This window comes from Ictalurus furcatus, chromosome 6, assembly GCF_023375685.1.
Source record: "Ictalurus furcatus strain D&B chromosome 6, Billie_1.0, whole genome shotgun sequence".
NCBI classification, from domain to species: Eukaryota; Metazoa; Chordata; class Actinopteri; order Siluriformes; family Ictaluridae; genus Ictalurus; species Ictalurus furcatus.
This window is the reverse complement of record NC_071260.1, coordinates 29,452,538-29,474,828: the sequence shown is the minus strand read 5'-3', so window position 1 is coordinate 29,474,828 and position 22,291 is coordinate 29,452,538. Positions and strand designations below refer to the sequence as shown.

Here is a 22,291-nt window from a genome sequence, read left to right as displayed (position 1 = left end):
TAGTGTTTTTGTTCTCCGTGATATATGGTGAGTTAGCATTTTGGCTTTAGTTTATCTCGCTTCACTTGTGACTGCCACATGATTTATTTAAGAGTTGCATTTGCATCAGCACAATTACAGCCCACTATAGTTCAAATTTTTTTAAAAAAATAAATAGAAAAAGTGCACACTTGAGATGGCATGTGTGATGCCATCAGCAAAAATCTGACAAGAGTCAAACCAATTCAAAAACATTCATTACTCAAGATAGTTCATTTTAAGTTATTGCCTAGAAAATGAAAGAAAATAATGTGAACTAGTAGCCATGATTAAGGAAAAAAAAATCTGAGACTTTTTCCACACTTATTTACTTGTCCAGATGTTAACTGTCACATACTGTATATTATAAGGGAGCATTTACAGCATAGTGTACAGCATTACCAACAACAGGCCTATTATTAACTGGAATTATATGGTAGCATAACTAACATGGCTTGACATAAATATATTAAATATTTAGTGTGCCTACTGTTTCACTCATTTAAAGACATTATCTATCAGCAAAAAAAGTTTCTCCTCTCATTTCTTATACAGATGTTATATTTCATCTGTAAGCACGTAGAAACTGAGAGCACACCTATTAAAGACCGATAAAGACTGAGGCTCCGCCCCCTGACTGCAGGTGCAGCCTCCTATAGCGGCATTAAATCAGCGCCGCTCACACCGCCGCTCATTACCGCCGCTTTCTGCGCTCCTGAATATGGGTGCGCATTGCTTTATTCTCTAAACACAGGTAAGAGGAAACGTAGTTTTTAACAACTCTGCATCTTAACAGTTTACACAGCTTTATACATTTATACAGCTTCCGGCTATCATCAAAGGTTTAAACGCTAAAACCTTATCTGTCTTAGAAACTTTATTTTTTTTTTTAACTTCAACTTTTTAACTTTTTTTTTTCTTTTTCTTTTTTTTTTTTCCAACTGACTTTTTTTTGTTGTTGAGATTTTGCTCCATTTTGTCAGGTTCGAAAATAGAAATTGCACTAAAGTAGAACTGAAGTGTAAAGTGAATTCGGATAATCCGGGTTAATATTTGTGGATTTCATTTCTCCGACGTTTCTGAAACCCGGCAAATGTTTCAAAGCAACTCTAGACTTCATGAAATCCTCAGGATGCGACCTATTCACGTGTTCATGTCCGCATCTGAGAATAATAACTATAGGACGATTTGCTTTGAAAAAATTCTAAATCTGCCCCGGATTTATTTTTATTTATTTATTTATTTATTTATTTATTTATTTATTCATTCACAAAACATAATACTAAACACATGTACATGTAAATACTTTACACACACGTACACTATTTTATGCTATATTTAACTTCAATCACTTCATCTCAGCGTTTTCCTTTTCATGCTTCATGTTCCTATTTTAACAAAACCTGTTTGTTCTGTTATATGAGGACTATTTAAGACCTTTTGTGTCTAACCTTAGCTGTTAAAGATCAAACAGACTTAAAAAACAAAAGACTACTGAAAAGTGTGTGTGTGTGTGTGTGTGTGTGTGTGTGTGTGTGTGTGTGTATATATATATATATATATATATATATATATATATATATATATATATATATATATATTAGTGTGTGTGTGTATGTATATGTATATATGTATGATTGTATTTTGTAGTATCATATATGTAAATGATATCATTAAAATTCATCTTTCCTCAGTTTGAACAGCTTCCGTCTGTCTGTCCCATGCCTGAGAAATGCTGTTCGGCATTTTCTCTTTTTTTCAAGTGAAACAGCATAAAACGACTTGATGACAAAAAAATAAAACACCATTTCACAAATGTAATGTGTGTACACGTTATACATACAATTAATGCACCTTTAGGCAATTAGCCAGTCACTGTAAAAGTGGTGTAAGAAATTTTGTAACTGCGGTCTGCAAGTTCCTGCGAAAGAAGGGGAGGGTGTCACACAGTGGTGCCTATTTGACATTTTTATTTTTTGCCTGCAGGGTTAGTGATCAGCAGCAAGCAAGATGAGTTGGGCAGCACTATATAGCCAGCTAGGAGGTGTGAACAAACACTCCACTAGTCTGGGAAAGATCTGGCTCTCAGTTCTTTTCATTTTCCGCATCACTATCCTGGTGCTGGCCGCCGAGAGCGTCTGGGGAGACGAGCAATCAGACTTTACTTGCAACACACAGCAGCCAGGTTGCAAAAATGTCTGCTACGACCACTTCTTCCCAGTCTCTCACATCCGTCTCTGGTGCCTGCAGCTGATCTTCGTTTCCACCCCGGCTCTACTGGTGGCCATGCACGTGGCATATCGGAAGCGTGGCGTCAAGAAAGAACTCATTGCATGCAAGGGTGACAAAGCGAAGGAGGAAGACTTGGAGAGTCTGAAGAATAGACGCTTGCCCATTACAGGCCCACTGTGGTGGACCTACACTTCTAGCCTGTTCTTCAGGCTCCTTTTCGAAGCTGGCTTCATGTACGCCCTCTACTTTGTCTATGATGGCTTCCAGATGCCACGTCTCGTCAAGTGTGAACAGTGGCCTTGTCCGAATAAAGTCGACTGTTTCATCTCACGTCCAACAGAGAAGACAGTTTTCACCATTTTTATGGTTGGATCTTCAGCTTTGTGCATTGTTCTCAATGTCGCCGAGCTGGTCTATTTGATCGTTAAAGCATTGATGAGATGCTTAGCTAGAACCAAGAGGAGGCACTCGTATAGCCACTCATCAGAAATGTCTAAAGATGGGGCTCTGTTGCAAAACAAAAAGAATGAGATGTTGCTTTCATCAGTCTCTGATTCCAGTAATAGCAAGTCTATATAAAAGGTCCAGTGTTTGTTTTATTTTTGTAGAGTTGAACGTGAATTATTTTCCCCTTGAATGAACATTACAAACATTAAAAAAAGAAAAGAAAAAGAGCATTAATGCTATTTTACTACTTCAGTAGTGTTCTGTTCCCTTCTGCTGAAATAAAAGCACAAGGCACTAGGTCATGAACATTCACTGTTTAAAGTGTGGCCTTCTTGTCCACATTCCACACCTGTGTTCTCATTTGGGGAGAAATCAATGACACCTAGTGGTTAACCAAATGCAAATAAAGTTAGGTTGCCTCTGTTGTTGAACTTCCTTTTATTTTGTTTCATATCTACATTTTAAGGTATTCTTACCAGTTCAGTCTTTTTGGCAGGCAGCTGAACCTTTGTAGGATGATAGGCAGTGATTTCATGCCTTATTTGCAAAGGGTCCGTTATGAGAGCTTAGTCTCTTTTTTGCTTGCATTTTAACTTTGAATACAGTGTTGTTGTTGTTGTTGTTGTTTTAATTAATTGTCATGCTTGGTTGATAAACATGAACTTGAGTAGATGTCTCATATTGGCACCAAATTATAGCCTGCATGACTTTATGTTATGGTTTAATCTGCAATGGTGCAGGTAATGATTGTGAGTTTTATTTCTGTATACACATTTATATATAATAATAATAATAATAATAATAATAATAATAATAATAAATGATTGTGAGTAAATGATTGGGTAAATGTGTACTCTTCTGTAATATGAGAAACTGCATTTATTTGTTAACTTACAAGAGTAAAATTTGCCAATAGCTCTATGTGTTTACACCTTGCCTTAGTTAAGGAATGCGGCTACATTATGTTATAAAATGTCTTTCGAGTTTTTGTGCTCCAGTTCTAACCACAATCAGATAATAGAGTTGGATAGGATATTGGATAGGATATGGTAAGGTATCTCACCCCTGGTCCTGGAGGATCACTGGACTGTGGTGTTTGCTCTGTCCTCAAAACACCTGATCTAGCTCATGAACTACTTCTTAAGTCCTTCATTAGTTGGATTCAGTGTGTTTGGATTCAGGGACAATCAGAACTTTAGGGCAGTAGACCTTTAGGACTGTAGAGCATAAGGAACCTTATTCAGAACCTGTAGCTCATCCTGTCGTGTCTTGTATGGTTGGACAGCTTCTTTTTTTTTTTTTTAACATGAGAGGCATTTGTACATTTTTGCCTACTTTTGTACAATTATATAAGCACAATTGTTATGATTTATATAAAAGAACTGCACAGATCCGTGTAGCCTATAATGAATGCATAAATAAAGAAATGCTTACATGCTGGATGTGTGGTATCACATGGGGTTTAATGTATGGTAGATTTTCTTAGAATTTCGCATGAGATCGGATTGTGGGTTTTTCTTATGTTTTGTTTTGTTTTTAGCTCTATTACAATCGGCAATAGTACAAAACTCTCTGGTGGAGTCTCACGGAATGGAAAAAAAATAATTCCGGGAGATAATTGTTGAAGGGGAAATTGTTTATTTATTTATTTGTTTATTTATTTATTTATTCTTTCTTCGAGTTGACAAAACCAAACCAATCCAATCAGGCTTTATTGGTAGCATGACGCTGATTATCAACACACTCTCTCAACTCTTCTCAAGGCTTCGATCCTTAGGCTGTGATTAGTCCACGAGCGCGTGCATGTAAATGCGTGACGTCACCACCGAACAGCCAATAGCGTTCAACATGAGAAAAAAAAAGCAGACGTGCATACTTCTGGTTGAAAATCAAGAAATTATTTTGTAGAAATAAATATGAGGAATTTAAACCTACACTATCCGCAAGAGGCCACACCGTTGCGGCTGCCAAAGCTCGGGAACATTACTGATTGTGTAAATGCGTACTGAAGTTTACTTTTGAGCCTATATTCTCACAATGAGAATAAACGGATTGAAAACTCTTTCATGTAGCCTAATTTCATTTAATATAAATGTAAATTGTTTTAATTAGGCCTAAATGTTTCTCTGCGAAGGTGATCTTCTTACAGTTTGCGCTGAGGAGTTGAATTAGTTGCGTCATTAATATGTCACTTTGCTCTCAGCTGATTGGTCCAAGTTGGGTTTGAGTTACCCAGAACATCACCTGTCCCGGAGCAGGTCAGCCATGGAGAGGAAGTTACTATTAAGTAAGTTACTATTAGTAGGTACTAAGTTGCGATGAACAGGGGCGGATTTAGTGATTTGGGGGCCCTCATTTCAGTGTTTTAACATCGATATTTAAATTTTCAGCATGTGTTATTTAGCATTAATAGCAATAATCAGGGGTGGACTGGGACCAAAAAGTGGCCCTGGACTTTCTGGCCCAGAGCGGACCAACACACCCGGCCCACAACACGCCACTCATGAAGTAAGCATTCTGATGACATTTTAGTGTATGGATTTTACGAAGAAGAAAAAACATCAATTAGTGAAAAGTAAAAATAAAACTTTCTTTACCATAAGTTTATGCAGCGTTTTGGGGGCCCTTGGTAGCTCGGGGCCCCAGGCTATTGCGGACCTTTGTCTATTGGTAAAGTCCGCCCCTGGCGATGAACATCCGGCCCTGGCTTCATGGTACAGGCCCCGGGCTGAATACTGACCAAGCAAAAAATTTAATATGCATTTCTTACGCTTTTTGGTTTAACTTTTGAGGCCATTCTGATAAGTTTAGATATAAAACAACAGTTTAAAGTTTACTGATGGCATCAATTCAACTCAATTCAATTTTATTTGTATAGCGCTTTTAACAATGGACATTGTCTCAAAGCAGCTTTACAGAAACATATAAACCCAGGATAGAGATTTTAAGTGTGTGAATTTATCCCTATTGAGCGAGCCGGTGGTGACGGTGGTGAGGAAAAACTCCCTAAGATGATATGAGAAAGAAATCTTGAGAGGAACCAGACTCAGAAGCGAACCCGTCCTCATCTGGGTCACAACGGATAGTGTGAAAGTAAAAGAAAGTTCATTATGGTTTTTACATGAAGTCTGTTTCTTGAATTAGTCCACTGTTCACTAAAGGAGACCTGAATGCAAAATTGTATGTGGTAGCCTAATTGTAGTCCCAAGGCCATCGCAGCAACCGTAGTCCCAGCAACCACAGCGAGAATGTCCATGTGGAATTGAGGTCCAAAACCATTTTCATGGTACCTCAAGCAGCACCACCCTCAGCAATCTCCAGGCTGTAGCCTCCAGCTGATGAGAGGATCACTGTCTCAAACGTTCGTCCTGAATCAGAACACAAATAGTTCTGTTATTTCAATAACACACATGGTTCTGTGTATATTGTAACTAGGCCCATGACTGCCATAGCACTGTGTGTTTGCAGGAATAAATGTTATTTGACTCCAGTTATTTCCTTTAAAGCACGATCTTTGCGGCAGCGGACTATTTTTACCCAGACATAAATAAATAAATACATACATACATACATACATACATACATAAATATTTGAACTACGACCCATATATAACCAGCACTCTTTTCCTCCAACCACACAAAATTCAGTCAGGCCAGGGAAATTAGCATATAAAAGATACATTTAAACATTTAGTTTTACATTTATCATTTGGTTTTAACATTGAACGTTAACATTGGGTTATATTTTACATTGACATTTAATATATTTAACATTAACGTTTAGGCATATACCTATTTAGCACTTATATTCATCATGTTGATTTATATTTATTTAAATTTAACATATTTACATTTATGTTTAAAACACATTCATTTACATTAAGCCTATTTATAATGTATGATTTAAAAAAAACCAAAAAACATTATGTATAGCAAAACTTTGCACTGAAAAGGAACTATTATTTTACATGCATTAAACAAACAAACAAACAAAAACAAACAAATACATCCCATACAGTTGTTTTAAATTCACCAGCTGTTGCGTTCCATCATAACTTGAAATATTTCAAATATTATTAGCCTATAGGCTAATTAGGCTACATTTTATAGGCTACATTTTAACAAAGCAGTTACAACTTGGTTTGTTAAAGGGGGGGTCAATTGTTTACACTGAGTTGATAAACCTGCTCTCTGTTAACTCCTCAGAAAACCAATGGAGGGCGATGTCCTTCAAGTTATGTTGGGAAAGGCACTTAGTTGGATGGGTAATTATTGTGACCCGTTTTTTTTTATTGAATAAATAAATATACTGTAATTCAATTGTTAAGTCTATTTATGATCACTTTTAACACCTAAAGTGCACTGAAGAGGCTTAAGAGAGTTTAGGTTTAATTTTGCTCGAGAGCGGGCAGGTGCGTGTGTGTGTGTGTGTGTGTGTGTGCGCGTGCGCGTGTGTTTAGAGGGGCGTGGTCGCGCGCATCGGAGCTCATGGTTCGCGTCTTCACACGTCCTGGGGCGCAGTGAGAGAGGAGAGAGGCGCGATGGCCTGCAGCAGGACTCAGCCGCGCTTCACCAATCACCGACTCCTCACCCGACTTTTCACTAAACACTAGCTGATTCCTCTTACATCTGGCCTCGAGTCCACGCTTGAAAAAAAAAAAAGAAAAAAAAAAACCAGTGTGTGCAAGAATGAACTGACCGACTCATTTCAAATCAGTTTGGTAAGCTGGGTTTGCAATTTGGGGTTGGGGTTGGAGGGGGAAAGGGGAGGGCATCTGCTCAGTCTAATGATACAGCATCAGTGACTTTCTGCAGCTCTACTTGGCATCTCCAGTCTAAGGTATGCTTAAGCCAAGACCCATGTCGCATTGTGAATAATTTCAAGTCTGTGGCCTACAGGTTTTCTTCTTCAGTTTAGTGGAAGGTCACTGATGATTAAATAACCCTATAGAAACGTTTTAAACAAGAACTGTTTTTGTTAGGGCCATACAGGACAGGAACAAAAGGAAATCTAGCACAGGCCATTTTGTCATGCTGTCGCATCTATACTGTTAAAAAAGATTTCCACTGAATTCTTGGTATTATTATTATTATTATTATTATTATTATTATTATTATTATTAGTTGGTATGAAGGTATCCATAACTTAACAAACGGTTACCAGCTAATTATTAAACTGTCTCCAAATGATTTTGTGGAGAAACCAAATACGTACATTTCTTTAAATATTAAATATTACTTTAAATATTTTAAATAATTTATTTCTGCTAGTTTACAAGACCAAATACATTAGCAATTAATAACTAAGTAGTAGTAGTAGTAGTAGTAATAATAATAATAATAATAATACTGATCAGTTGGATCTTATTATTTCATTATCAACCCCTTAATAATGCTGGACTGTAGATACTCAAGATCAGAGTTGTAAATGTCTGCTTTAGGAAGATTTCTGGACAGATATTATATGATTAACATAGAATATTACAGGAAGACAGAATTGTTTAGGGGCTTGGCAAAATACAGTGTATATTGACATTGCGCAAAAAAAAAAAAAAAAGTAAATAAAAAAGTTTAAGCGAAACTTTTCAAACCGTAAAATAAGTTTTTAATCTTCGTACTCGTTTTATTTCAGGTGTAATCAGCTGCAAAACTTATCTGATAGATTTGCCTTCCTTTATAGTAGATCATTCTAGTAAGTGACTTTTATCTTACCAACTGAATGTTTTTCCCCCACGTGTTCTTGTATGTACTAACAATTTTTGAGTGTATATTATATTGTTTAACCCAACAATATAAATTTCAGATAATGATGACTGTGTAGACGGCGTGTGATACACATGTATTCGTTTTCAGAACAAAATAGTGGTGTTAAGTGAGAGTTAGGTATGCCATCCTTATTACCTAAATTATATCTCCACTATTATTCTTTTAAATGTACTTGGCTCTATTAGTGCATACTGTATAACTCTGGGAGGAGGGTACCTCATGGCTCTCCACAGCAGTGTCCACTCAGTGCGCTCACATGTTTTCGAACATTATAGTGTCGATCTCAGCACATACCTGCTGAGCAGTGAAGCGAACAGGTGAGAGAGAAGCGCACCGTGTGTATGAGTGTGATGATATAATATCTATATGAGCGCGTGTATGTGTGTATAAATGAAATGAGAGAAAGAGTGCAAGAGAAAGCGAGAGAGTGCATACAGTATCAGACTCGGCTCGAAACGTTTTTTTTTTATGACATTAACAGTTAAGGACAGTAACATACTAGTCTAGTAGAGCTCTATTCTTTTGGACTTGTTAATCTTTGTTTGTTTGTCTAAACAGCAACTGCTTGAACAGAACCACATTTTATGCAGAGATGTGAAATGCTATGTGAATTAGTGTGGAATGATTATGTAAGTCCAATTTGCTGAAATTATTCAAAGTATTTTAGTTATATTAGTATAATCAGATCCGTTTAAATGGGCAGCTGTTGCTCGGTAGATCCTGTTCATAGTTCATGTTCATGTTTGTTTATCTGTGTATATTTTAACACAAGACCATCTCGCTTTCTCCCCTTTCCTCACCCTTTTCCTCTCTTCTTGGGCGTGTTCCCTCCAGACTGTACTTTCTCTTCAGGTTAGAAATCGTGAAGCATGGGTGACTGGAGCTTTCTTGGGCGACTGTTGGAGAATGCACAAGAACACTCGACCGTGATTGGCAAAGTCTGGCTGACTGTCCTCTTCATCTTTAGGATCCTGGTGTTGGGAGCAGCGGCAGAGGAAGTCTGGGGCGATGAACAGTCGGACTTCACCTGTAACACGCAGCAGCCTGGTTGTGAAAACGTTTGTTACGATGAGGCCTTTCCCATTTCGCACATCCGTTACTGGGTGCTGCAGATCATCTTCGTGTCCACTCCAACACTCATTTACCTGGGTCACATACTACACATCATCCGTATGGAGGATAAGCGTAAAGAGAAAGAGGAGGAGCTGCGAAAAGCACAGGGACACCAGGAGGAGAAAGAACTCCTGTATAGGAATGGGGAGGGTGGCAGAGGAGGTGGGAAAAAGGAGAAACCGTCAATCAGAGATGAGCACGGCAAAATCCGCATCAGGGGTGCCCTGTTACGTACGTACGTGTTCAATATCATTTTCAAGACTCTGTTTGAGGTGGGTTTCATTTTAGGTCAGCATTTTCTCTATGGTTTCCAGCTCAGGCCACTTTATAAGTGTGCACGGTGGCCCTGCCCCAACACTGTGGACTGCTTCCTGTCCAGACCCACAGAGAAGACCATCTTCATCGTGTTCATGCTTGTGGTGGCTTGTGTGTCACTTCTGCTGAATTTATTAGAGATTTACCACCTTGGATGGAAAAAAATCAAACAGGGTGTTACCAGCGGATACATCCTTGAGCAAGAGTTGCTGGCCCATACTGACCCGGTGGAGACAGGAGCCATTCCTGCTGCCTCCAGAACTGACCCTGCAACCCTTAGCTATCCTCCCAAATACACCAAGTTGGCAGCAGGTAGCGCATCATTCTTGCAGACTGGGTCAGTTCCTGTAACAACAGAGTTCAAGATTGATCCTCTGCACGAGGAGCCAAACTCTTTCTACATCAGTAGCAACAATCACAGGCTGGCTGCTGAGCAGAACTGGGCCAATCTGGCCACTGAACAGCAAACTCTGGAAAAGAAGGCCATCGCTCCCTCTACTTCCTCCTCCTCCTCTGCCTCTTCCTGTGATAACGAGCAGCGCCTCAGAGACGCTGCTCCCACTACCAGCATTCCCAGCTCAAGTGGTGGCATTTTGAGTAGTGGGAAGTGGGAGCCAGAGGAGAGTCACGTCACCACTACGGTGGAGATGCACGAGCCACCTAGCGCGTTTACTGACCTCCGATGCATGAGCAGAGCAAGCAAGACAAGCAGTGTAAGAGCAAGGCACAATGATCTGGCTGTCTAGTAACCTTCATTGCACAGCTCCAATTTTAATATCTACACATTAGGAAATGCGAAAACATAATGTTGAAATAGAAACGAGAGTCAGGCTGCTGGATGTTATCTAGGGAGATTAAAAAACATAAAACATCGACAGCTGTTCAATCAGTGAGTTGTGGTGCTGACATATAACACTCGAATGGCGTCTGATGTAACGTGGCAGTTCAGTGATATGACAAAAGAGAGCTTATTCAGTTCACATGTTGGGTGTTTAAAAATATTTCAGAGTATTGGACCTCGACCACTTTAAAGTCCCCATGAAATCAAAATGGACGTTTTGTGGCTTTTAGTATAAATATGTTCGCCTTAAGGTTATCTTTAAGCTATTGTGCTCCAAAACAATGACAAAATTTGCATCTAGATGATATATGCATTCAAAATTGACAGTCTCTCTCTACCACCAAAACGGATCAACAATTTTGATGACATCATTCTGCACTTTGGCTTCTCATCAGATTGTCTGTCCAATCAAATGCTCTTTAAAATCTGAAGTGTCCCGCCCCCAACATTCTAAAAATCCACGGTACGAACTGTCAAGTACGGCTTAGCCCAGGCTGTGAGGTAAGCTAAACATTATTGGCTATTATAAACGGGGAGGGGCCACGCAATATGTCCCACCCTGTCTTCCTGTTTCAGTGAAAATTACGTCAACACTTTTAAAAATGTTAAACATTTCAAGGTACTTCACGGGGACTTTAAGAGGAACACATGTACACCTGCTCGATAATATAATTATCCAATCATCCACTCATGTGGCAGGAGAGTAAGAGCTTCAGTGAGTGTTCACATCAGAATGATGAAAAAATGTGATCTCAGTGACTTGGAACATGGCTTCCGAGGTGGCCTGGCTTGAATATTTCAGAAATGGCTGATTTTCTGGGATTTTCATGTGCAAGAGTCTCCAGATTTACATAGAATGGTGTGAATAACAACAAAAAAAAAAAAAAAACATCCATTGGGTGGTAGTTCTGCAGGTAGAAATGCCTCGTTGGTGCGAGAGGTCAGAGGAGAATGATTTGAAGCAGACAACCACATTGTGTTTCCTCCTGTCAGTGGAACAAGTTCACCTAAACCACACAGTTAAAGATTGAAAAATGTTGGTGAGGCTGCACCCACAGTAGTCTCAGATACCTGTTGTTTATTTGTTTTTCTTGTTTTTTTCACACCATCTCTATGTAAACTCTAGAGACTGTCTCTGCTATTGTAGACTTCCTGTCTCCAGGTTGGCATGCTGAGAGTTCTGAGATCCTTTTCTGCTCAACACGGTTGTAAAGAGTGGTTGTTACAGTTACTGTAGCCTTCCTGTTTCAAACAGTTTCTCCTCTGACCACTCCCAACAACAAGGCATTTCTGCCTGAATAACTGCCACAGACTTGGTGTTTTTTGTTTTTCACACCACTCTGTGTAAACTCTAGAGACTGTTGTGTGTGAAAATCCCAGGAGATCGGCCGTTTCTGAAATACTCAAACCAGCCCATCTGGCACCAACAACCATGCCGATGTCAAAGTATATATAGACACACATACATTATATATATATAACACTTTTATATGAAATATTTCATACAAAGAGTTGTTTTTAAAATGCAATATCCAGTTGCTACTTGTCAGTATTATGAATGGCCTTTTTCTTTTGTTTCATTCTTTCAGAGTTTTGATTCAATAAAATCCAGTACTGGTCCACATTTTCAGTAGATGAAAGAAACTAAATATCAGTCTGTGAATGTGCATACCAGAGTGTAATTGATATTCAGCAATCACCCTTATTCCCTGCATGTGTATAATGACACATATTGTCAATTATAGAGTATTACAGTATGATAACATGGACTGACATACTAGAACTACGTTTCACTCATTAACAGCTTATTTCTTCTAAATTCTTAATGAATACTAACACTAATATATAATTCAGTCCTGGCTTATTGCTGAAGATATATATATATATATATATATATATATATATATATATATATATATATATATATATATATATATATATATACGTTGAGATCACTGCATATCCAGGGTGAAAAATCGAGGACAGGACGTGCATTTCGTTTTAAAACTGTCCAGTATCAGTTTAATGTTCTGTTTTGAAATTTGTTAAGCCCTCTTTTATAGTAGCAGATCTGCTTATAATCTCGTAAAAAGAATCCCCCTGGAGCCAGCATCTGCCTCTGCATTTGACTCATGCAATTAAGATGGGAACATTTTATGAACATTGAGACAAAAAAAAACCCAAAAAAAAACCAAAAAAAAAACAAAAATCAATATCAGTTAAATGTAGTTTTCTGTCTGAAGGAGAGCACAGTTTTCTGATCTATAAATTTGAAGCTAGACTTCTAGATTAGATTTGGAGAGGTTTAACATATCTTTCAGTTTGTCATCAAATACATAGAAGAGTTTTAATACATTTAATGTAGATTGTCATGTGAATACAGTGGTACATGTGCCATTTTGCATTTCTTTTGAGTTTATTCATGACAAAATGCTATTTTAAAAAGTTGATAACAAAAACAAACAAACAAACAAACAAACAAAAAGATTCTTTATTGTTTCATATTTTTATTCCAGACTTTCCTGTAGTCATTTTGTGATTGGGAAAAAATTACGTATTTGCTTTGAGTGCATCGAAGATGCTACGAGTCTTGGGTTACTTTTGCGGTCCTACTCATTAGTGACTACTGCAGCTGTTTTAATCAGGGGAATGCTCAGCGCTTTGTTATGAACCTGACAAAGACGGGTCATCCCTATGAATCACACAAAACCAGTGCAAAACACCTAAACACTTAAAGGACCGAATCTCTAACTCTAACTTTACTTCCTTTAGAACGTAGATTAAAATGAATACACATAAACAGCAAAATATTGAAATATGGGCTTACTCCTATAAGCCTGCTCAGACTTTTGCTTGTGATAGCACTAAAAGCATTTAACTTTTTTTTATTAAAACACAGTATTTACACATGTATGTAATTTATTTTCCCTATTTTAATGTACAAAGCACTGTGTTGCTTTTTTTTTTTTTTTTTTTTTTTTTGGTCCTTAAAGTTTACATTTTTAGTAAATAGATGAAGATTTGCACATACGAGTAAAACATGCTGTTCAGTGAAAAAGGATCCTTAAAGGAAAATGTCTTAATAATATTGTGTTAAAGACAGTATTTCTCAAATACAATGACATCAAATGTGATATAAAAAGAACATGTAGGTTACAGGTATAGATTTACCACGCTTTGGTTTTAAGACTGTTAGCCTGAAAGGCACACAGAAACGATAGATACGTACAGTATTACAATCAGAATTTTACAAGGGTTACCACCGATTTCCATTTAGTTCAATCAGTAATGTACTTAGCTGCAGCATTTTACTTTAACGTTCATCGTGTGAATGATTGAATTATCTCGTTCAGAGCAAGATTACTCTGAGCGGTCAGGGAAATTAACCCCATACATACGCTCAGAACAGCAGCCTGTTTAAATGCTGTCTTAAGAGAAGTGCCTTGTGATATACTTTGTATAAAACATGTTGATGTAAATGTTCATTTACCTCAATTGTTTACAAAACTCTTACTAAATAAACTTTTTTTGTACAATAAAAATTCATGTTTGAGATGATTTTTATTTATTTATTTATTTTTAAGTAGCTAAGTGATCATGTTAAAGCTTTGAAGAACAGATCTAGTAGAACGACACTGCCAAGGGGAGATAGAACCTATCAGCTAACATTTCAGTGCATACAGAGTGCGAGATGAACCAAGACAGAGGCGCTCAAAAGCACTAAGTGCTGGCAGTCACACAGTTGGATATAGTAAGCATATAAAAAAAAAAGAAAAAACAAGAAACGTCTCTTTTTCAGGAGACTGTATTTTAGAGATCATTTTGTAAAATCCAAATAAGCTTTTAGAGATCTTTATTGGAAAGGGTTTAAACGATGTTTTTCATGCTTGTTCAATGAACCGTAAACAATTATTGCACATGCACTTGTGGAATTAAGGTCAATTAAGGTCACAGTTACAATAAGTTAGGACACTAAAGAGACCTTTCTACTGACTCTGAAAAACACCAGAAGAAAGATGTCTAGGGTTCCTGCTCACCTGCGTGAACATGCCATAGACCTGCTGCAGGGAGGCATGAGGACTGCAGATGTGTCCAGAGCAATAAACTGTAATGTCTGTAATGTAAGACGCCTAAGACGGTGCTACAGGGAGACAGGAAGGACAGCTGATCGTCCTCGCAGTGGAAAATTACATGTAAGCGTGTGTCCCCCCCCCAGACGTGATGGAGAACTTGTAAATGCCTTGGTGGAAGAGTGGAGGAACATCTCACAGCAAGAACTGACCAATCTGGTGCAGTCCATGAGGATGAGATGCTCTGTAGTACTTAAAGCAGCTGGAGGCAACACCACATACTGACTGTTACTTTTAATATTGACCCCCCCCCTTTTGTCCAGGGACTCATTATTCCATTTCTGTTCCTCAAATGTCTGTGAAACTTCTTCAGTTTATGTCTCAGTTGTTGAATCTTTTTATGTTAATACAAATATTTACACATGTTAAGAAATGTGCTGGAAATAAAAGCAGTTGTATGTGAGTATATTTGCAAAAGATATTTATTATCCCCCACCGCCAGTTCCCTTATTAGCTCTACATGACACCAGAAGCCATAGTCATGAAAACACTCATTTGAATACATGCTTCTACAGAACAGACACTCATCAACCTTTGTTAGACTTACCTATCCATGACATTAAATTCCTCAAGGGGACGTGAGGGTTAGGGTCATGATATTGACTTGGGAAGGAGGCAAAAATGACACATCACTATCACACTCTTTGCTCTTCACACATGTGCCAACAAACAATTCGAGTGAAATCAAGTAGCAATAGTTTTAACCTCATACAATCTGACAAACAGGAATTTAATGTTGACAAAGTCATACTCCGTGCATTACTGAGTGTCACTACTTATTTGTCTCTCTTTGTGTTCATATTACTTAGAGTAGCCAGTTTGTTGAATTACCTGTTTTGGGGGAAGATTCCGGATTGTGGATTATGAAGAATCTCTAAACACCTCACGCTTGTTTCCCAAGTTCCATGCATTTGTTGTGACAGAAGACTTGCTTAAAACTGTTACAACATTCAACTGTGTTCAATTAAATTCATTTCATACTCTTACAATCTGGACTCATATGTACTTCATTGGGATTTTTACCATTTGATAACTAACATTTGAAGGTGCAAGGTATTTTTTATTAGCTTATTACATCTTGACTATGATTGCTGTATATTCTTCTTGGCAACGTTGGTCAAGACATTTTAAATGAAGCCTAGCTTTGTGTCTGAGCTATAGTGGTCTGGTGAAAAGCTTCTCCCATCTGAGCTGAACTCGTTCCTCTTGGTTACTTTTCGGACTAATGCCTTCTTTACCTGGTCAATGTCACAGTTGCTTCATATTCTATTATTTTAGTTGAAGAAAATGTTCAACGTTTTGGATTTTGATAATGATTGACACTTTTCCAGGACATTGTCCTGGACTTGTTCAGGTATGTTAACATGGCAGGTTTTTGTGAAAATAAAAAAAACAAACAATGAAACTAAGATAAATCATGCCAGATCTTTTCTCACGTTTAATGTGAAATTGCAAAGTATACAAATAAAGTGAAAAACTCATTTTTAGGGGGAAAAAAAGGAAAAATAAAAAGCTGATTTTACTACACCGCTCAGTCTTTTCGATTAAGAGTCAATCAGCATGGCACATCGTGACTTGGCAATATTTTCCCGCTCTTTCTTGCAAAAAAACATTCTAGATCTATCACATTGTGAAGGCATCTCCTGTGCACCGCTCGCTTCAGGTCATCCCACTGATTTTTAGTTGGATTCAGGTCTGGGCTCTGGCTAGGGTTATTCACAAACTGATCTTCTTTTGGATAAACCATTCCTTTGTTGGTTTGGATGTATGCTTTGTGTGACTGTCGTACTGAAAGGCGAAATTCCTATTCATATTCAGCTTACTAGCAGACTATTTGTAGCTATTCATGATTCCCTCCACAGTTCTGGCTGAAGAAAAGCAGCTCTAAAGCATTATGCTGCCACCACCATGCTTCACCATGGGGATGGTGTTCTTTTGGTGACATGCTTTTTTATTTTGCACTTAACATACCTTTTGGAATTGACCTTAATAATACATTTTGCCGCATGGTTTGCCACACTTATTCAAAAAGGTTATTGTAAATTTTTTTATTTTTTCCTATTTTTCTCTAAAATGTTTCTGATTGCTTTTCACTTCATTTTTATACGTTGTAATTTCACATTGAGCGTGGGAACAGTTCTGACATGGTTTATCTTGGTTTCATTTCATTTGTTTTTTGTTTTGTTTTTTTACATCACAAAAACCTGCCGTTTTAACAGGGGTGTGTAGACTTTTTATTATATCAAAATTTATTATATCCATTATATCCACAGTGCTACATTAAAAGGTGTTTAGCAAAAAATAAAGCAACTTGTCCCACTACTTATAGCCCTGGAGTACATCCAATATATTGTCCAGCAGGGGTTTATTAGGCCCACCATCTCTCTTGTATAAGCTACTGTAGGTTTCTTTCTTTGCAGGAAGAAAGAATGGAAGTCTTTAGGTCTTTTGCCTAATACCTTTTGCAAATTGTCACTAGAAAAAAAAACCCCTATGATATAGGGAATTGTGAATATGTGTAGATATACAGTACTGCACAAATGTCCAACATTCCCCTTTTTATACAAATTTGTATTTGTTATAGATGTTTATGTTGTGACTTGTACGGTACAGAAAAATGTCTATATTTACCACTACTGATGTTTACTGAAGTGTTGTCGCATGAAATATTGACTTAATTTAGTGTGTTACTGTTTACTGCTCCTTGTAGTATTTTCTTTTCATGTACAAAGGTCTAATATCATTATTTATGAAGGCATGTGAATGTCCCTAAGACATTCGCACAGTCCTGTATATGATTATTATATTATTTACCGCTTGTGTTTTACTTCTAGTGTTACAGTGACATGTTGCCTTTTAATACAAGTACTAGCCTCTCCCATGTTTCATATGGTCAGTGTCTAGACACCTAGGAAAGAACACGAGCCCACAGTTATTTTAGGAGTGATGGATTAAGACAACAACGTCCACAGTAAACAGTAATGAATGTTGGCTCTCCTGAACATAGCTCTTCAGATTTTGATTTCTGACTATTTAAACAATATGAATATGAAACCAAAAAAGAAAAGAAAAGAAAACTGGAAACACCAAGGAAAAGAGGCTTCTGAAAAAAAAAGAGGTCATTCAGGAAGAGAACAGTGAAGCAGAGTTATCAAGGTCGGGTGGGGGATGAGGACCTGAGCTGTGGATAGATGATGATAAGTAGGGGGTGTTGTATTCAGTGGCTGCAGTGTGTCATGCGATGGCCTGTCTGTTAGTAGTGATAGCTATGAAAAGAAGTGTCTATGTGGCTCTTTGTAGCTCCAGTCCTAAGAGTTAAACACACAGGAAGTTATTTATAGCATTTAATCACCAAGCAAATTCAATCCAGCCCTTCAGCCTCCTTGTGTTTATTCCAGGGAAGTTTTTCAATGTATTACAGCCATTATGTGTACTGGTCTAAAATGCTTGAGAGTTAGTTTGATCATTAGTTGCTATATACACTGTTTAATATTAGCCTTTCTTTAATAAAGATAATAGGAGATAATTATTGAATTAATACCATAATGTATGTGCGCACACTATGTCCTGTGATAGACTGGTGTCACATCCAGGGTGTAGGTAAGGGTAAGGGTTCTCGCCGCTTACCTAGTGTCATTGGAACCCTGGTCAGGAAACTAGAAGTTACTGAAGATGAATGAATAAATGAATAAACAAATAAACCTTTGGTAGAAAAAAATAGATCCAAACCTAGACCTGTGTCTAGTATTTTACATATGAACAACTACTAAGGGTAGTTAGCACGTTCGCCTCACACCTCCAGGGTCGGGGGTTCGATTCCCACCGTGGCCCTGTGTGTGCGGAGTTTGCATGTTCTCCCCGTGCTGCGGGGGTTTCCTCCGGGTACTCCGGTTTCCTCCCCCAGTCCAAAGACATGCATGGTAGGCTGATTGGCATGTCTAAAGTGTCCGTAGTGTATGAATGTGTGAGTGAGTGTGTATGTGATTGTGCCCTGCGATGGATTGGCACCCTGTCCAGGGTGTACCCCGCCTTGTGCCCCATGCTCCCTGGGATAGGCTCCAGGTTCCCCGTAACCCTGAAAAGGATAAGCGGTATTGAAGATGGATGGATGGATGGATGGAACTACTAAGGGCCATAGCAGTGAGAGAAAGAGTTTGAGGGAAATGCAAGTTTACTACCAGGACGCTATTTGGTTTGGTGGATTATATCAGCTGCTAAGGCTTATGTATAATTACCATGTGTAAACCGTACAGAAACAGCAGTCAGACAAAGTTATGTCATTTTGTTGTTGTTGTCTATTCGCACACAATTTGTGATCAGATCTGTGATGTAGGGAGTAAGACTGTAGTATCATTCAATGAAATTGCTCCCACTACCATGCTTCGTATCCTACTTTACTCAAGTAAAAAAGTACTTACGTAAATAGCAATGGACAATAATTTTTGTGCTATACATTCCACTGTTAAATGATATTACGTGTTGAAGCGGTGCCTATACCCACAAAGAAACTAAGTGTGTTGTAACGACAAAGAATGTGAGAAATGCAGCTGTCATCCATTCTGGTCCCCCTCTGTTCTGCGTAGCTGAACTCTCTTTTACTCCCTGAACACACACGGTCACTGCATCCGCCCCTCCCTCACCCACACTCTCTATTGTTTTATAATTAAATGGTGACATTAGTTCATATCATGTGATTCTGAAAGGATTCATCAGACATTAGCGGGCTTAATCGCCCCCTATAGTCTAGCCCTTGTCTCTGCCATGGCTTGATCCCAGTTGACCCTGCTGAGAGCGGCACTTTCTTTATGTACCATGAAAGGTTTGGGGATTGAGCCCAAACAAAAAAAACCCACAAGGGTGAAAAAATGTTTTTACACCCCACCCACCCACCCACCCGCCCTCTTGCTAACCTGGCTGTGTGCTCGTTTTGGTTTTCGATCAATAGAAGGTATTGAAGTCTGGCCAACTTTAACACACAGGAAAAGAAAGCAAAAAGCTGTCTCTTCAAAACGACATGTAAGACATGTCATGCAAAAGTGTTCCTAAACAGTACAGCGTACTACTGTCCCAACATAATCATTCAGCTTTCTTATACTGTCTCCACAACGAAGACAAAACCTGCACTCGGACACTGTGGGTCTCTCACAGAGAGAAAGGACAGCAGCGACTCCAGACCTTTGCACAGGTATGGTGGGTAGTTATTAAAGGATGTTATATATTAATGAATTTAATATCACTATTCCATCCCAGTCCCACCCCTGAATGTCCACACACATCCAGTAAAGAGCTCCCCCCTGTGGTCATCCTTCTCCATAGACGTGCGTAGCCTCATTGGAAACATAGTTTCCAGTCTGTTTGATTGGTTTGGCTTTCTACCACAGCACACTGCATGTAAAATGAAACAAGGTAAGTGAGGATATTAGTACTCCACGTCAAGGTTTCAAATGCGCAAAATCACCAACGACTTGGGAGCTTTTTTTTAAGGTCAAAAACATGTAAGCATGTCTAACACGTACTAAAGACAAGGCTGGGAAAACAATTTGTTCAACAATCTGACACCCAGCACTTTAACGTCATTGCTAGTTTCTTCTAAAAGTCAATTTTGGAGTAAAACACAGCATAACCGGTCACTGTCCAAATACTTACAAGCTGCAGTGCATATGACTGAACCTTGAAGTTTCCATTTTGATGTTGAAACTTGGACACGTGTCCATTCTGTGTAGTGTTGTGAATGTACTGGAGCTGTGTGATGGGATCTCACACTAGCACTCTGTTTCCACATAGACCAGAATCCAGCTACTCCTCAGGGTTACCATGAGCAGTCCAGACGTCAGATATTACAGTCCCAAATTAGACTTGTTTTGGACTACAGGCTGGGAGGAGACCAAATCAGCAGTCGAGATGTAGAGATAATAAAGAACTGAGATTTCATTTGGTGAATGAGTTCTACAGTTTGCAAATGTATAGCAAGGTACCTAAAATGTACCAAAATAAACCCCCCAAAATCCTCAAGGATTGTCTTTTTAGTGAACAGAAAGTCTCAAAAGTCAACACATCAAGGTCACTTGCCAGCACAAGCATTTCCACACCTCCTGCTCCTTCTTCACACACTCTTCAGCATTCCATGAGCATCTATAAATAACACAAGCAACACATAACACCACAAAGGTAACCAGAGAGGTCGGGCGAACACTGCACATTGACGGCAATATAAACATTACTTACTGGTTTAAAGATTACTGAACATTTACTGATGCACTACACGTGCAGTAGGTTACACAGGGAGTACGATGCAAGTCAATCATGCTGTTTCTGGCAGTGGCGGAGCCAGGAATTAATTTTAGAGGGACATGGATATAAAATAAATAAATCACTGTTTGATCAGTACAATTATATCGACGAGTGTGATGCATTCTTGCATAAATCAGACTGCAGTAAGAGCGATTAGCTCGGCATCAGTGCTTCTGTTGTTCATCAGTTATAGCACAAGCTGTACACAATATTAACCACTCTTCCTATTGTAATAATGTTGCCAAAGATATAATCTGTATGATATTTCCACTAGAAATGAAACTAAATAAACCTCCAGGATCTCATCAGATATCCATGAAGAAGTCTGGGGTGGTTAAATGTGGAATCGTACTGATGACCATGTTAACGTTATATGAACGTTATGCCGAGACAAGACAAGGCCAGTTAAGGTTATTTGTATAGCACATTTCATACATCAAGGTCATTCAACAGAAAAGAAAAGAAAAAGATAAGAAAATCCATCCATCCATCCATTTTCTGTACTGCTTGTCCTACACAGTGTCGTGCCGGAGCCTGGAGCCTATCCTAAGGAGCTTAGGGCACAGGGTGTGGGACACCCTGGATAGGGTGCCAGCAGGGCACAACCGCACACGTTCACACACTACGGACAATTTGGAAATGCCAATCAGCCTACAACGCATGTCTTTGGACTCGGGGAAGAAACATGAGTACCCGGAAAAAAAAACTGGGAGAACATGCAAACGCCTCACACACACTGGGCGGAGGCGGGATTCGGACCCCCAACCCTGGAGGCGTGAGGTAAATATGCTAACCACCAAGCCAATGTGTTTAGTGATTTATAGACTAAATGCAGCAGTTTAAAATCTATTCTGTAGTAGTTCGCGTAAAGATTTTAGAAACTGGAGTGATGTGCTCTGTTCTCTTTGTCCATGTTAAAACTATCTTGACATGAGTTGTAGCTATTTAACTGGGAAGTCCACTTAAAAGACTGTCACGGAATTCTACTTTGGTGGAGATGAAAGCGTGGGTTAGTTTCTCTAGGTCTTGCTGGGACACTAAACTTTTGACTCTGGCTAGGTTTTTAAGATGTTAGAAGGCTGATCAGTGACTGTTTTGATATGGCTAGTGAAGGCAAGATCTGAATCTATTAAACTGA

At 38.6% G+C, this 22,291-nt stretch overlaps 2 protein-coding genes across 2 annotated transcripts; both read left to right on the top strand.

The window, feature by feature from the left end:
- Nucleotides 1–18: 18 nt before the first annotated feature.
- gjb8 (gap junction protein beta 8) lies at nt 19–3,532 on the top strand. Its single transcript, XM_053627534.1, has 2 exons — nt 19–772; nt 2,005–3,532. The coding sequence occupies exon 2, from the start codon at nt 2,029–2,031 to the stop codon at nt 2,827–2,829; it is 801 nt and encodes a 266-aa protein (XP_053483509.1). The 5' UTR covers nt 19–772; nt 2,005–2,028; the 3' UTR covers nt 2,830–3,532.
- A 3,823-nt stretch (nt 3,533–7,355) lies between these two features.
- On the top strand, nt 7,356–10,680 carry gja3 (gap junction protein, alpha 3). The gene is made up of 2 exons (XM_053627523.1): nt 7,356–7,418; nt 9,022–10,680. The coding sequence occupies exon 2, from the start codon at nt 9,333–9,335 to the stop codon at nt 10,635–10,637; it is 1,305 nt and encodes a 434-aa protein (XP_053483498.1). The 5' UTR covers nt 7,356–7,418; nt 9,022–9,332; the 3' UTR covers nt 10,638–10,680.
- The last annotated feature ends 11,611 nt before the right edge of the window (nt 10,681–22,291 follow it).

Coding starts and splice junctions, on each gene's coding strand:
- gja3 (XM_053627523.1), top strand. CDS start 9,333: ATGGGTGACTGGAGCTTTCTTGGGCGACTGTTGGAGAATGCACAAGAA.
- gjb8 (XM_053627534.1), top strand. CDS start 2,029: ATGAGTTGGGCAGCACTATATAGCCAGCTAGGAGGTGTGAACAAACAC.